This window comes from Tetrao urogallus, assembly GCF_951394365.1.
Source record: "Tetrao urogallus genome assembly, chromosome: 2".
Classification (NCBI taxonomy): Eukaryota; Metazoa; Chordata; class Aves; order Galliformes; family Phasianidae; genus Tetrao; species Tetrao urogallus.
This window is the reverse complement of record NC_136814.1, coordinates 63,056,685-63,074,418: the sequence shown is the minus strand read 5'-3', so window position 1 is coordinate 63,074,418 and position 17,734 is coordinate 63,056,685. Positions and strand designations below refer to the sequence as shown.

Sequence of the window (17,734 nt, the reverse complement as noted above, 5' to 3'; positions counted from 1 at the left end):
GTAACAACAGATTGAAAATGCATTGAATTTTTCAAAATTAAAGTAAAATTAAACTACCCAAATGAATTGCTATTTGTGATTAATTGAACAAAAAAGCCAGCAGGATGGCTGTGTTAATCCCATCTTAGAATAAAGTGAGAGTACGTAGTTTGTCTATCTGTTTTATTCATTAGAAATATTACATTTGTTACTTCTAAAGCAACTAATATTAATGTAAAAGTTGGTTTGAAACATATGTTCTATTTTTTTTAAAGGAGACTTGCCTGAAACTTTATGGCTGTCCATATAGAGGTCAGACCACACCAGTGCAAACTTCTGACTTTATGTTTTCTAAGGTTGTGAGTAATGGTTACTGGACAGGAACCTGTTTATACTGGATTTTGTTGCTTTATCGTGGTTAGTGATATTTTGCTACTATTCAGATTGTATTCCTCAAGGTGATATCAAATCGTATCTTGCCAAAGTCTGCTCTTCATATCAAACTGAAATAAAAGTGTTTGCCAACCAGTAGGTCTAACCTTTTTACCTCAACCAAGGAGTGTGATCTGAACAAGGAAATAATGAGAAACAGTAGTATAACCATAACATTTAGAAATGGCCAAAGAGAAAATTTCTTAAGGCTGTCAAGGAAAATAATGAGTTAGCCTACTGTATAATACTTGTCTTCACATTCTTGTGACATTGCTGGTTTATGGTAATTTCATAGCTTTTATTTCCTCTGGATGAAGTAGGGAGATGTGTGAACAATTCAGAGAAAATTTCTGGGCTGACACAGTCTTTACTTGTGATCAGCAGCTGAGGGAAGGGCTGGTACAGCACTTATGAGGGAATTGTTCATTGACATGCGAGTGCTGAAGCTGGTTGTGTGAGTCCTGCACATCTCATTGGCAGAGCTGCAGCATAGCGCAACTTCTCAGCCCACACACAATGGAAAGCACGTGGAACTCTGGAAAGAGGCAGCCATAACCCCATAATGCTTTCAGTCTTCCTTAAGCACAAGCCAGACAGGATGTGTCTGTGACTTCAGCTTTACACAGCATGACAGCAACTAGGTTTGAAGACTGCAGTGAATTTATCATCTAATTCCTTGCCCTTTCTGATGTAATTATGGCTCTCCTTAGATTTCTTCATGGTTTTGGCTTAACAAAAACATTCTCCTCTCCCTCCTCCCCTCCCTTCCCTTCTACATCAGTTTAGTCCATGGAGAAATACATTTTGCAACCCCAAGGAAGTTAATAAAATAATTTGTTGCCCACAGCAGCAGAAGTAAATTTTATGGTGGCACCAGTGAAGTCTATATCCTCACCAAATAAGTAATGGAGACACTAAGACATCATACTGCTTGAGTCCCAGCAGCTCTCCCTCAGCACTCACACTACAGAGTAACAAGCAGGAAGGGAGAGTGGGAACTGAACCAACCTGGGGACCACAGACCTTAATCCTCTCTTATCCTTTCCCAGAAGGAGAAGGAGCTCTAACAACACACCTGGTGACCCAGGGGAGGCTGGAAGCAAAGTAGCTGCTTGGATCACTCCCACCAGTACAGAGATGGTACAGTGGCTGCTCCAAGAGCATTTTCCTGCTACAGCCATGGTTTTGTCACGCCGATCAATTTACTTCCTTAAATGATTATGGTCTTGTTTTGTTTTGTTTTGTTTTCCCTATGCCTAAAGGCAATCTGGACTAGTGGAAATCACACAATCTTTTTTTTAGGAGCAAGAGGAGGAAAAATGCATTGTCATTTAATGCCATCAGATAACATTATTCAGTAAGGGATGAAATAGAGAGCCTCCTGCTATCATTGGCAATGACACTCAATTAAGCTGAGCACATCCAAATTATGGCTTTTAATTAAAAAGAGGCAATGTATAAGATGGCACTAACATGTTGAAAAGTTAATATATTTCACAGCAGATGCTGGAGTCATCAACATAAAAATCTGTCTATAACATGTGCATTTTTAAAATGGGAAAACCTATTTTTAAAATGTCAAACACTTTAAAATGATAGTAACACAGTGTATGATCTAGTTTGATGTGCTTTCCATTTAACTATTCACAGCTATGAAAAAGTTTTCTGAACATCACATTTTGTTATTAATTTAAATAGTTATTTATAATTAAAATCTTTCACAAAATATGAGTTATCCCACTAAGGCAAGCAGGAAGTGAAAATATTCCTTTTAATGAAAAGCAGGCTTCATTGATTTGTTGTGTTTTTTGTTCTTTTTTTTCCTGTTTTGTCTGTTTGTTTTCTAAAGATATCCATTTATTCCTCTTATTAACATTACGTCTCTTATATTTTGCCCATATGAGTGTGATATCAGACATGAATATCATGAAATCAGTTTTTGGAAGCTTGGGTAAGAATCTCTCTTTTCTATTTCTTTTATGTTTTAGATTTATTATATTTAAATGTAAGACTGGACATAGATTTAAAAAAAACTTTCTGATAGACTTTAATTCTGAAAGGTAGGTTATCACTCTTTAACCATTATCACCATCTTCTCTGGAATGAAATCAAAGCAGCAGTAGCAGAAAGAGTAAACTCAGTGAGTCCTATAGAGGATGGAATCTTGAGGTTTAGTTCAGTTTTTTATTGTTGTTGTTGTTGATGTTTCTTGTATTTTTTTTTATTTTTGGTTTTGTTTGTTTGTTTGTTTTGCTGTTGTTGTTTTTCTGTGCAGAAAAAAATGGGAAAAGATATTAGAGAGATATTCCAAAATACCGAGTTGTGATTTCTCCCTGGTCAGTATAACAGCTAGCACAGAGATATCTGAGCTATCAAAGACCTCCTAAAATAAATAGTCCTGAATCCCTATTCCTCATGTTCCTCATGAAAACAGTGTTTTTGTGCTTCAGCTTTGAGGGTTTGGTAACTTCTGATGGAATAAATAAGAAAATTCAGAAATTGTTTATTTCTTATTATCTCAGGGATCTAAACAACTTTCCATCCAATTACCTCTTCCTACAGTACATTTCACTTGAACACTTACTTTTGGGAGATCATCTACTAGATCTTTCAAAGTAGATATAAGTAATGAGATTATGGACATATAAATATCTCAACCACTATGTATACCATTACAGTGGAAGGAAACAAATAGCACAACACACATGAGGCATCATTCAGTCAAGTCTGTTCAGTAAGCAGCAAATAATATTTAACTTCTTCAGGATGAAGTAGCATGTTGAGGCTAAATTGCATTCCAGCCTGGGAAGATGCTAAAAAGTCTAGCAGCAGTGCTAAATTGCTTCATTAATACTGTCTACAGACTGTATCAGAGTTTATTTTCTTTCTATTCCTAAAAGACTACAAATATTTAATAAATCTGAGATGGCACTTGCCTACATGCCCAGTGGACAACACACACATGTTCTCAAAGAAGGACTGCCTGCTGTAGCTGGAGCCTCACCTCCACATATATAATGTTCTTCAGTTGTTCTTTCATCTAACAATCCAGCATGGAAGAACTCCATATTGATGGTTTCATATCTTGTTGTTATAAGGCACTGTCAAATCTGTTCCCAAAGAAGTTTACACAGAAGCCTGAAAAAAGTCTACTAGAAGCTTACTTAGTTGAATTAAATATAAAAATCAAATATGTTATATTATCTTTCCAGGAAAAAAATGACTAGCAGTATTAAAGGATGGTCTTATCCCATCACAGATGCTGCACTGATATCTATTTTCATTCTCTTTGACTTTTCTCTGTGCTACTTCTTTTGTAAATAAGGCACTACTGCCTTTATCTTGGAGAAGTAGCTGGGAGGCAGGCTAAGGTATTAAGATTTTGAACTTTTTCTAGCAGACTACAGTTGTAGAACAGTAATAATTAAAAAAAAAAAAAAAAAAAAAAAAAAATTGCATTTCCATCCCCTAGATGCATAATCATAAGAATTTTCATCAATATTTATTAAGGTGTCATGTATTCAAATGCCAGAATTAAACAGATAAAAAAAGCATAGCTAACCTTCCCTTCCTAACCATATTGTTAAAAGTCTAGCCCAGTCCTTGGATGAAATCAGTTCACTGGAAGCTGAAACCATGTAAGACTGGAAAAAGTTAGCACATAGAAGGAAAGCATTTTGAACAGCCTGTGGCTATAATACAATCTTCAGATAAAAGGGTGTGCACACAGTGAGTCAGTTCTGTCACAGTTTGGGAGCAAACTAATAACTTGTTTATTTTAGTTTTAATATCAGTGCTTCTTAGCAAGAACAAAGTTCTTTGAGGTCCAGATGAAAAATGTCGAAGTAACTGTGCCAGAGCAGATCATATCATATTTATTTTGCAAATTCTCTATTTCAATCAATATATTTTCCTTGTCTTTGTAATAAAAAGCAACCTTCCCAGACTACCATAAGACAGTGCAGCTATACTCCCTTTCCTTGTGATGCAGAAAGAGAAACCAAGACAATGTGAACAAAAGACTTAGTGAACAGAAGTTCACTAAGCTGCTTAATGCATTTTTTAGTTATGCTTAGAAGGTGAGTAACGTAAGCATACAGGTAGAAAAGGAATAAATGGGAAAGCATCTGCTTGTACAAGAGGCCTTTCCTTTTGCTGACATAATTCATCATAGAATCATCATGAAATCATTTGTGTTGGAAGGGATTTTTAAAGGCCAACTAGTCCAACTCCCCTACAATGAACAAGGACACCTACAATTAGATATTCTCAGGATCCTGTTGAGCCTGACCTTGAATGTCTATAAGGATGAGGCATCCACGATTTATTCATGGACATCAAGATTCTTTATTGTCTTATGGAATTAAAAATGTAGAGCACATTAGAAAGTTTGAGTAGAAACTCATTGTCTGAGGGACATCTTTACACTCTTGATGCACACTGGTAAGACAGGTTTGATAAAAGATGCCCATAGAAAAGAACGAATTACAATAATTTCCATCTATTCTGACAAATATATATTATGCAAAAAAAGATAGCATGTATATTTATGCAGAAAAATAAAATAATAGTATTCTTATTTGAGTCTTTTGGATCAAAATAACAGACTGAACGTATATTTAAAAAAAAAACCTAACATCATAACTCTTTTTTACCAATGCTTACAGGCAACTTTTCAGTCAAGTGTAACTGATTCTGATGTACAGCTTTGAAATTCTTCCATCATTTTGCCTCTGAAAACAAGCAAGCATGGCCCTGAGGCAACAGAAATCCCATTTTCTTGAACACCGGACATTTGCTACAATATGTTTAATTTTTATTTTGCACACCAGTCATCACCATGGTGTAGAGCAATAAGGCATTTTTTGGCATAAACTATGAAAACATTACTTATTTCAAGGCAGCTGAAGGCTGGAAGTACTAACTATTTTTTGTTCTGAACTTATTAATAAAGAAGCTCTAGAAAAGAAAAGTTAGTAAAACCTCAAATGACTCTTGCAATTTTTTCTTTGTATATCTCCTGGGAAATAAATATCATCACAAATTTTGATTTCATTTCCATGCACATTGTTTAACAAAAATGCAGAAGTCCAAATAAGCTGAGACAATTTTAAAACATAGGTTAAGATGAAAAGCTAAAATATACCTGACAGTGAGTATTCGCCTTTTAGACTTTCGCTTGCTCGGATTAGGAAGGCTCCTGCCTGGTTTCCAGTATATAACAGTTGTCTCTCAGCATCTGCTCGCTTGATTGGTCCAAAAAACCATCTTAACAAATAAAACCGATTAATTTTAACATTCAGCAAAACATATTAGAAAGACAATTAGGTTTTATGAACTTGCTATGTATTTACTAGAAGATAACGTGTGATATGCTGATTAGAATTCCAATGGCGTGGAATAACAGATTACAGGAAAGCCCATAGAAAATAGAAATTCATTGTTAGAAAATAACGCTTAAGCATTTGACTAAAATCTGGATTCTGCAGCTGATGAAAAGGACTACTGATTTCAAGAAGAAAATTCAAATGTGACTGACTGATCTTGTCTCAATAAAAATTCACCAAGAAATATTTCCAGTGCTATCATAACAGAAAATGATGCCAAGTCAACTGATGCCATTTGAACAATGTAGAGATGCAAATAAGTACTTAATCCTGATGTTTTAAAAGTCAAATTTCCCCAAAGCTGCAGAGATGCAGTAAGATTTTTAGTGACCAACTATTCTACGACCTTCCCTATCCTAGTTCTGTATTGATATCTCAGATAAGTTACTGGCAATTTTTCAGCTCTGCTGCTATTCAACAAACAAAAACAGTCTCAAGTCACTGCAAACATCAGAGCATCTATATACTTTGAAAATTATTCCTCTCTACTTCTTTCAAAGTAATTGCAAGACTTCTTTTCTATCGCTAACACTTGTAGTTTCCAAACTTTTATGTGAGCCATAGGAAAGTAGTTAGCTCTCTTGCTGTATGGTGCTGAGTGTAAATTTAATTGAAGTAAGAATGAGTCAGCATTTTCAACAGCATTTTCAAAACAGCATTTTTCAAAAAGGCACTCAGCTTTCATCCTACAAGCATACAAAGTACTTTCAAAAATTAGCTCTGCCCCTTATTTGAAGTAAATTTTGATATGTAGTTATCAAAATCATGCCACATACTCACAAGCAAACTTCTTTTAAATTAATCAGAGATAAACCTATTATGCAAACTTTTAAGATAAATCAATGTATCACATGACACATAAGTTGCCTACTCAGCTACATGATTTGTCAGTTGCTAGCAAAAAGTACAGGAGGAGTCATCAGCAAATTACCTTAGTATCTGTAATGCTTCCAATCGCTAAGAGAAATGAAGGAAATAAATCAGAACACTGGGTGAAACCTTGGCTGAGCAAGCATGAGAAATGATAAATGTTTTTGTATGAATAAAGAAGAAATAAAAAGAGGTAAAACAGATGGTGCTAATGTATGCCAGGTATGCTACGTTAACAAAAGAAAATGAAGCACAAATACTCTAGACCTCATTTCTGCCTTCTGACTTGAAGTTGATTTGGATAACATAGGACTTGATACATATTTGGCAAGGAAAAGATCCTAATTAAAAAGCTAGAATGTTTTAGTAGCTATTTTAATTAGTAAATATCTGAATTAAATTAATTTAATTAATTCATTAATTTACCTTAGAAAACTAAGTAATCAAAAAATGTTCAAATCCTTACATTCTCATCTTACATTCTCATCAAAGCATTGAGAGGAGAGTACAAGCTTGACAACATCCAACTCCTGAAGAAAATTTATCTGCTCTATTTTATCTGCCCTAAAATCTTTCTGAAATTTCTCAATACACATATTCAAGAATAACAACCAAAAACTAGCAAACAATATGATTGTAAAGAATTTGAATCAATACAGTTTTGAGTAGAGGGATGATTTCTTCCATCTGAATACAATATTCTTAGTCCAAAGTCACTGAGTTTATAATAAAAATCCAGTACCAAAAGCAGTTCTGCAAGAATAAAAATAACACTTTAAACTCAAAGCAAATAAATTAATTTGCTATTCACATTTTCAATAGATGTACTCAAAATTAAAGTCTATTTTCATTATAAATGGAAGTTTAAGTTCCTTTTTAAAAGGTGTAAGGGCTTATTTCTATTGATTGAGCTTATGCTTCAACAGGCTTTTACTTTATCTAAAAGCATGCATTTCAGAGGAAAAAGTACTCTCAGGAATATAATAAATCAAAGTATTTGCTCACCATGAGATATTGTTCTGTGGAATGGGAAAGTTGGACCAAAACAATGCCCTATCCTTAGTAAATCTATTTGTTTTTGAGATGAAGGTAGAAATGTAGATGAAGGTTTTGAAACACAACTCTTGGAAAAACAAAACTGAAACATCAAGCATCATCCACTACCCAGGTTACTTAACCAGCACATTCTCTGACATCTGTGTATCTCCACTGATACGAGGCATTTCAGGAGCATGTTGAAGTAGCAATCCATACATTATTTCATTCTAAATATCGAATCATAACTTGAATGAATACTTGAAACAAATCTGTTTGCAGCCTTCGCTACTAGCTAAGCCTTATCAAGCCCCTTTTCTTGCCCCATTCCAACTAATGCTCTAGGATTTGTCTCTTTCCCAATTGTAAAGCAAGATGTGAACAAAAGCCTTAGCCAAAGATACTGGCGAGGGCTAGACAAATATGTCCTGAGAAGATACATATTTCTACAGCCTCCACCTTCTTTGAGTGGCTACAGTGCCACATTTCTCCAACTCTAGTACTCTCCTCTCTCCTAATTCTACCAGTTGCTTTTGCATGGGAAGACCCATAGCCAAAGATCCATCCCCTCCCCCACCATGATTGAAGTTTAAAAAATTTTACTGGAGAAATTTTTTGGCAGCATATCCTTTCTTTGGGCAGTCTCTTTATAAATTCACTCCAACAAAAACTCTAAGCTCATAACTAAAGACTAGGAGTGTCATACCCATTTGAGACCTGACCAAAATCTTCTGAATTAACAGCTGTCATCCTTTGCCTTCTTGAAAACTTTGCCAGATCTCTCCCTGCTCTTGGCTAGCCACACTAAAGTCTAAAGAAAATGATGTGGAAGTTCAGGTTATGACACTCATTATCAGTAGAGCTCATCAGAGTACAGCTCCCCACCTTTATTCTCTGTCTTCACCTACATTTAATACGCATAGGAGCAAAGTCAAAATCAGCTCCACAGCATCATATCTGTAGGGGCTGTATTTGTTTTAATAACTGGCTTTGTCTGAGATGAAAGTGGATTATTTGTTTTTCACTCAAGTACTGGAAGTAAAATAAAGCTAAAGGCAGAGGTCCATAACATACTCTGAATTTTATGAATGCTCAACTAAAAAGAAAAATCCTGATGGACAAATCATCAGTAGAGAAGGACTACTTGGCAAGATCATTCAAAGAGTGTGGAAGTATAACAGAAAAAATAGCAGGAAATCAGTCACATGAAATTGTTTTTCAAAAGAACTACATATGTTAAAATTGACAGCATAATCCTACCCTTGATCAGCACTTCGTGGTATAAGGGCATCCCACTTTTCTTAAGTGTTTTTCTTAAGTGTTTGCAACTGGAATTTACACTCTCATATTAGGGTAAATCTCATGATGCCACTAAATCTCAGCAACTTGCAGGGTTTGTTTTCATACCCAGGATTCTTGCTCAGAAATTTCCATTACAGAAGAAACAATGATGACAAATATGTTAGCTGGCTCTCCAGCACACTAACTGTAATATGTTAACTGGATCGATAGTGCTAAGCTATGAGAAGAAGATTTCTGAGACAAGGAATAAAGAATCACTGTAATTAGAGAAAAAGTCTTGGATGAAGATAAAGAAAAATAGATTATGTTATATATAGTGGAACCAAATATATTGCGCTTTTCTTGTGGAATGCAGAAAGCTAATACAATAACTAAAATCATTCAAGAAAAGTTTCAGTGGCCTAAATTATACATTTTAAATGCTTCAGCATCTACATTTATAGAAAGTTGTAGATGCAAAATCAAGAATTCTGAAGTGAAGGTGATGAAAAAGAAGATTTTCATCTTGCTTTCATGGCATCAAGTCAGCCACTTTCAGAAAGGTCCAGTATATCATCTTCCAATTACATGGCTACATCCACTGCTTCCTATAGGCTGAATATGAGTGTTGCTCACTGAATAGTTATCCTGTGTTTTGTTTTGTCAGTGCATAGATAGAGCTAACTTACTGTGTATTTTAGTCTCTGCTCTCAATACAAGTTACAAAATTACATGAATGGCTAATTTCCTAGAAACCTATATTATAGCATTTATCATTATATTATTTGCATACTTTACAAATGTTCATTTATTTTGTGGTACTTTTCTTTGTGAACTGTTATTTACAGTGGAGAAAAACTATAAAAGGGGACTAAGGCAATAGGACATTATCATAAAAATTTTCTACTAATTTTGAACATCCAATTTGAAATGCCTAGGGCTTACCTTTCAGATAATTCAGAATTGTACTGTATGTAGTAATTTCGTCAGGGACAAATATTTGTTAACTTCAGGAACTCTTTCACATAAGACAAGTAGTGGTGTGCAGAAAGAAAAAGAGAGAGAGAAAGAGAGACAGGTCCTCTGGGTTCTTATTTAATTCCTTTCATCATATGACCATCCTGGGTTCTTATTTAATTCCTTTCATCACATGACCATCCTGTGATCACTGCCCTTACTCAGCACATGGAAACCTGAACAGGCTTGCGTGTGCGACTCTTTACTGCTGTTTTCTGGGCAGGACAAAGAGTGCTGCTGAGCCAGCTTTTAATCCATGCCAGGTTTGCAGTCTGTTGTGGGTAAACATCAGTGCAGAAGCAGGGACAGAAGTTTACTTCTGGGAGGCCCCAATGCATCCCCTCTGTGCTGAGAAGAAGGCTCATTAGAATTTGACAATTGTTATCTGTTTGGTTACAATATATAAAGTGCAATTTTATTTCCAAATGCTTGGTTAGTATGAAGCAAAGTTTTCTTTGAGAGCAAAAACATATTCTTTTAATATAGAATAGCATAGCATAACTTAGCATAGCATAGCACAGTTCAGTTGGAAGGGATCTTCACAGAACATCCAGTCCAAGTGTCTGAGCACTTCAGGGCTATGTATCTCTCATAGCCATTTATAATCAGATACTGAAGGAATGCATGGGACAAAATATAAAAGAAAGGAATTTAAAACTGTTGGTAAAGAAATGCATAGAACAATGCAGGAGTGGGGGAAACAGGATATTAAAAAGTGAATATAGAGAGGACCATAAGATACCATTAAGGAGATGGAGGAAAGGGAGAAACTTGGACCTAACAGAAGATGAAGAGAAAATAAGGACATGAAAAACCTGAGGATTTTGTTTAATGCTCAGGATCTATAAACTACTGCTGCCTAAACTGCTCATGAAATGTTTGTCTCTAGATTATCCTGCCCCTATTTGGGGAATAGTTTCACAGACTAACTCCCACTGTAAGTGTTGCTCTTTACAGATCTTTTGCTTTCTTGACTTCATCACTCGCTTTTGTACTCACCAAGAGTACAAAAAATACTTCACTATTCACTATTCATTTTAGTCGTGTGTTGACTAAAGCTCAATGTTAAATACATTAATACATAAATCTTACTTCCCAAAGTACTGCCATCAAGAAGTGAGTCAGAATTAGACTTTAAAAATGTAAGAAACAAAAGCTTTCTACAGCCTATATTCAGAAATGAATTAAAATCTTAGCATGCTGCATAAAGGTTCTAATACTTAGACAACACTTGAAATAAAAATGTGTTTAAAATGCACCTCTGCAGTGACACAGCAGAGTTCTGATTACTTATTTACAATACTCAGAAAGCAATTTCCTCCAAGGAAACTCGAAATTCAGGTTTTCAGGGACGATTAGGTAGGGTAGGGTAGGCAGCACTTTTATGCAACCACAATGCACTTGCTTCATATGTAAAGATCTGAGTCATGTATATTGCTCAGATCCTTGCTGCTGAGTAGCTGATCAGAAGTGAAATGAAGACTATCCATATGTACTTTGTGATGGACCGAAAGCTTCTGAGTCTTTTGACAATGACACTGGATGGAGTAAGTTGCATATTCTTTCCATGTGGGAAAAGACAGAATACATGAATAGTTCAGAAAAAACAAAGGCTCATTTCTGTACTATCTAAATGAAAGAGCTCTATCAAAACCAACAACATAACTATTTTATGTTACACAAGTACATAGAAATCTGCCTGTATTTTTGAAAGTGATATTTTTGGACAGTGTATATTAAGTCCCATTTTACTTTCCATACTTTGAGAACAACATTACAAGTTTTCATAAAATAATGATTACAAAGAGGAATACACAGTTTTGGAAAAAACAGATCACATTTTTTCTTGGCCTTTGGGTAACTTTTTACTGACATTCTTGTCAACAGGTTATAGCTGATGGATTGACATTTTTCTAAAAATACTAAATTTATTGTGGACTTGCTTATGACTCGTGAGATGAAAAATATAAGAGATATCAGGGAAAAAAAAAAAAAAAAAAGAAAAGAAAAGAAAAGAAAAGAAAAGAAAAGAAAAGAAAAGAAAAGAAAAAAGAAAGAAAATGAAGTTATACTTCCCTGTATGTTTTCTAAACAAAATATTATGTTTATTTTTGGAGGTACTCAAATTGAATGATTTTCAGGTTTAAAGTTTTTTCTTATTTCTGTTCTCAAATGGAGTTTCTATTGAAATATAAACTGTTTTGTTTTGTTTTGTTTTGTTTTGTTTTGTTTTGTTTCAGAAAAAATTAAGTTGTCTGAAAAGAAGTACAGCCAAATGATACCTTACATTCACTCTCAAGCCAAGAGAAGGCGGCAGCAGGGGTGTCAAAAAAGTATTCTAGGCACCTGAAGTCTGTTGTGGTTGTCATGGTTCTATGTTTTTGTTTTTTTTTTTAATGGTTTCAGTATTCCACATCAAAACATCATGTAGTGTACGGGGTATTAAAGTGTCACTGCCCCAATCCCAGGTACCACTGGGATTCGAACCCAGGATCTCCTGTTTACTAGACAAGAAAAAAAAGCCATGAAATTGCTTTGTTTTGTCATTGTTTTTGTTGTAAGCTGTGCCTGAAAGAACAGGTCTATCAGAGGGACTTTTACAGTAAAGAACTGCGTGGGATTGTTTGGCTAAGGTAATGTTCAACAGTGAGTGTGGTAAAACCCACCACAGAGATTGGCATTTCCTCTTACAGACTAGAACAAACTCATAATCTTGTAAACATAAATACAAAGATTAGTCAGACAAAGGTCCGTGACGCGTTGGGTATACACCATTTTACTGCAGTAGGACATAACTACACTGGTGTATAATCCTGTTAAAAGAGATTGCACATAATGTTATCTTAATTTTTCACTTCTCGATAATAACAGTTGATTGTGCTGCAAATGTGTTGTTGAATCTGCTCTGCTGCCTGTTTTAGGGAGCAAACAAAACTGGAGCAAGGAGGTTATGCCTCCTACAGGAAATGAAAATTCTTTCTTAGGGCAACAGAATAAGGAGAGATGCAAAATGTTTTTCAAACCCTATGAATGTGGTATGTGCTTCACGTTTTCCTATGTTTTAACAGTTGATGGATCCCAGCTGCCCTGTCAGTTGCCCTGTGGCAAACCCTGTTTGTGAATTACATATCTGCAGGCAACATTCTGGCTAAAATCTGCAGCATTCCACATTAGTTTTTCTCCTCATCCCTCATCATGCCCCATGAACACCGCGCTCAGGAGACATTCCTCAAACTAAGGGGATGGGTGAAGTCATACCCCTACTCTGCCACACGTCTGAGTCCATTCCAACTTCTGAAATATATACCAACACATTCACAGAATCACAGAACGGCTGAGGTGGAAGATACCTCTGATCCAACCTTCTGCTCAAGTAGGGACACCTAGAACATGTTGCACTGAATTACTTCGAGGCGGCTTTTGAATAACTCCAAGAAGGAGACTCCACAGCTTCTCTAGGAACCCTGTTCCAGTGCTCTGTCACCCTCACAGTATAGAATTGCTTCCTTATGTTCAGAAGGAGTATCCCAAGTTTCAGTTTGTACCTGTTGCTTCTTATCTTGTAGCTGAGCTCACCAAGAAGAGTCTGACCCCATCCTCTAGATAGCTTCCCTTCAGCTATACTTACACACATTGATCAGATCCCCCTAAGTGTTCTCTTCCAGGCTCACCCACTCCATGCTCACAGTCCTCCCCTTTTTCACCAAAGATTTCCCCTGGCCCCTCCAGGCATTTGAGAAAGGAGTCTCTTGGGGAAAAGCGTGGCTGCTGCAAAAGCAATCACTATGCCTCTGAGACAGAGCCTTCAGGTCAACAAACCATCCCATCTTTAGCTCTGTAATGATGGGGAATTGACTATTTAAGTTAGTTCCCAGTAGTGCTATTGTACCTGGATAAGGACTTTATTTCATTTTAAACTTGTTCTAAAACACTTGTCTTCGGAATAAATGAAAGGTTACCATTGTCTATAATGGGCATTGTCTTGGGCTTTTTGTGTGAAATATAGCTACATAGTTGCCTCAAAAAAAAAAAAACAACAATCAACCAACCAAATGAGAAAAGTATTTCACAGGTCCAATTCTCAAAATAGCGTTATAAAATCTTGGATCACTGCCAGTATCTCTGCACATTTGTTAACATATACCTGAACAAAAGTACTGATATACAGTTATAACATTCCCTTAATGTAGCAATAACTCTGCTATTCATAACAACTCTGGAACAAAGCTGAAACCATGAGGTAGCCTTAATGTTAAAGTGGTACAGAGAACACTAATAGCATCAATTGATTTAACATTAAGGGAAACTCAGAAGCACAAGAAAATTTTTCATCATACATTCACTTGAAACATTACAGCCTTGAAAAGCACTGAATTGATTTTCTTCCAAAAATAATTCTTGAAAAATTATTTTCTTTTCAAACAAGTAAAATCATTACAGCACAGAAGTAAAAGAGAAGCCTTCAGAAACAAAAAGACCCCTATGACTGTTAATGATGCTGATGTTATCTGCCCACAGATTTCGTGCAGAGCTCTCTCTTGGGCATTCACGCAGGCACATACTTCCACACCCTATTGCCAGTAGCAGACTTCTGTGACCTTTCAGTTCAATTTTCAGTGGAGAATGATCAGGTCACTCAGTGTCCAGGGGTAATCAGAAAAGCCTGAGAGATGAGGAGGGTAACAGTCTAAAGAAATCTTTGTCTTCCAGAAGAAAATCTTGCACATCCAATCATTGTGACATCTGCATGTATTATCAGCCCAAGATGGACAAATATGGTTTATTTCATAAGAGAGCACAACACTACAACAGAAAGGTATCTCAGCATCAGTGTATGTGCCTGCATAATTTTTAAATCATTTTTACTCTGAAATTAGAGCAAAATAAGTGATCTTTTCTTTTTTTACAGGAATTCAGAAAACCAATAACTATCCACACAGAGAGCAGGGATGTGGCCAGTCACACAAACAGTCGCAGAAGAAACACAACTTTCCACAGCTCCCAAATGCAGGACTCACATAGAATATCTTCTATGTGAACGGAGACAACCTCATCACCTCCTCTTCCTGGGCTGGCAGAGACCGGGTCACTGATAGTGGTGCACAGGACAGCACTCCCCAGGTTCACAAGCACACAATATTCACAACCAGATCCTCTTACATCCGTTTCCACCTCTTCCTACCTTTCCACCTCCCCAACATCCTTTCTATGCACGCTGCCTCACTGGTTGGCACAATCCCACCAAACTCCCCAATCTCCTGGACCCCCAGCTTTGCATCTCCTCACCTGCAAAGTCTCAGATTGCCTGTTTTTTGAAGGCTCATCAATTAGTACAACTGATGCCACATACTGTTAGCAATTAGTGCCACTGACTAGGCTTGTTTTCCTCACCACCTCCGTTATCACGTGTGAGCCAGGCTTGTCTGTTCTGTATAGCTCCTTTGACCAGAAAACATCAGAGCAATAGAGACTCCTGCATACCTTCACAGAGACTTTTGCTAAATAAAATGATTTGTAGTTTCCAAAGGGAGGTTAAGTTTTGGGAGTTCTCATCATTTCTGAAATTTGTAGTAAGCCTCAAAATTTTTTGTCTTTCTTTTCTTTTGTGCTGAGGCTTGAAATGTTCCTGAAAAATTTCTTGTGCTATTAAAAAGAAAAAAAGAAAGAAAAAAAAATGTTTCAGGAAACTAGCAAGGTATTTGCTTTAATGAGAGAAAGCTAATGAAAATGCTTACCAACATTATTGCAGATAGATAATGTCTATAAGGTAAGAAATTACAGGTTAGAGAGTAATCTGCATGGAAGTAAAAAAAACGTCAATTAGTAAATCCTTTCTGAATCCATCTCTTATTACTGAATTCACTGCTCTATTTTTCCATTTTCTTTGATTAAGATAAGTGTCCAAAATATATATTTTACGTAGTTTAAGTGATAAAAAGAAGAAATTTATTCATGATCAATATTTTGTTTGATCTTCTGAAGTAAAAAGAAGCAACAAACTTGCTTCCTCAGCATATCTGGAGAACTGAAAACTACAAAGATGTCAATTTCCACTCAAATTTCTTGTTACTTTTATGGCTTTCATATGCAGTATCAAGGTGTAAACCTGAATGTCAACATTTAAGAATTCCCATGAATAATAAGTTTCTTAACTAAGGAGCTTTATTGCTTATTTGTCAAGTTCTAATGCAAGATGCCCTTACATATGCTCTGTAGAATATTATTTGAGCAACACTGCATATTGTTCTTTTATCTTACATGTGTAAGTAAGTAAGTAGTAAGCATGTAATAATATTTTGTCTTATTTTAGTATCACGTAATAAATTCTTCCTTTGCTATGTAGACTTCCACGACTTGAAAAGGAGCAAAATATTGTATTACAAATAAATATATGAAACGTGAACAATCATACATTTTCTACTAATCTATTTTAAAAAAATAATGCACTAGTAAATTTTTATTATCTAATTCAGGCTACTGGAAGGCTGTATCTTCAATATAATGTTTGTAAGAGGCATCTCTGTTAAACTATAAGATAATAGCATGACCCATTCTGGTCTAATTTTTGTTATCTTCAGTAAGATTCAATATGAACTTAACAGTAAACTTCTCACAGTAAGGTAAGTGACGTCTGCAGCACAGGCTGACTCATGAGCATTACGGTATACAGAGATAGGCAGGTGTGGCTTGTAAAGGAATGGGCAGGTAAACCTCAGAGCACTGCTACTTCCTCATTAGTTTTGAGAGCATGTTGGTGGGGTTTTTTTGAGTCATTCCACACTAAACAATTACCAGATGGAGAAGAAAAGCCAAAAACTAATTTAGGAATGTAAAACTTTCTGTAGAGATGAAAGATTTTTTTTTCCTTTGTTTGGTTGGTGTGTTTTTGGTTTTTTTTTAATAGCTTAGTCTTCATCTCCAAACAGAAATAAAGAGCTCTGCAATGTCAATCTATGTCTTTGCTAAATAGACTTGACGTTAGGTTTGTAATCAGCCATGGCAGTGATGTACCTTCTAATGTTGCTTATATGAACGTTCCAACCTCTGCTGAAGTATAATAACAAAAAAGTGGATAGGATTGTGCAATTTTTGTAAGATCCTTTCTGAAACAGAAAAACTGGTATATAGGGTCCTTGACTGGACCTCTTAGGGTATCTTGTACGCTTTTATGACTTAATCTGTTCAGTGCAGCTCCCTCACTTGTGTAAGAAAAGCCCCAGTCTTCTATGACCAACAGTGCTTTTCACTTATTACAAAACAATTCTTCACAGAGATATCTGACCTAGATAGTCTAAAACCAGTATAGCTTTAGGACTTCTTAGTCTGACTGAGTTTCTGGTTACTATTTTTTCCTCCTAAACCTGTTCAGAGATTAGTAAGCTCTGCAGTGTTCTGTGCTTTGTTACACAGACAACTACTAAAGAAGACTATATAGAGAACAATAACAATTGTACACTACCTGGAGAATGTTTTTACTAACAACATCATTCAAAATCAACTAACCTAGGCCAGAACACACAACATCTATTTCTACTGAATCTGAAGGAAAAACAAATAAAACATCAGACAAGACTGTTAAGTTCTTCTGACTAGGATATTGTCTATGTTTTTCAAAGATGCACTGCAAGGGCCACGTGGGTTTCATGGCGCCATAAAAAAACAAACTGCCCATTTTTCAGTTTTCAGGATATTGTTTCAGGTTTTGACACAATTCACTGTCAAATCTTTCTCAG

General features: G+C 35.8%; 1 protein-coding gene across 1 annotated transcript in view; it reads right to left on the bottom strand.

Annotated features, from left to right (window-relative positions):
* Positions 1–17,734, bottom strand: part of FRK (fyn related Src family tyrosine kinase) — a gene marked incomplete at both ends in the record, with an annotated part of 44,553 nt that overhangs the window by 20,484 nt on the left and 6,335 nt on the right. Inside the window, one exon of the mRNA XM_079532986.1 lies at positions 5,558–5,679. Within this exon, the coding sequence (XP_079389112.1) occupies positions 5,558–5,679 (122 nt within the window). The remainder of the gene's footprint in view (positions 1–5,557; positions 5,680–17,734) is intronic.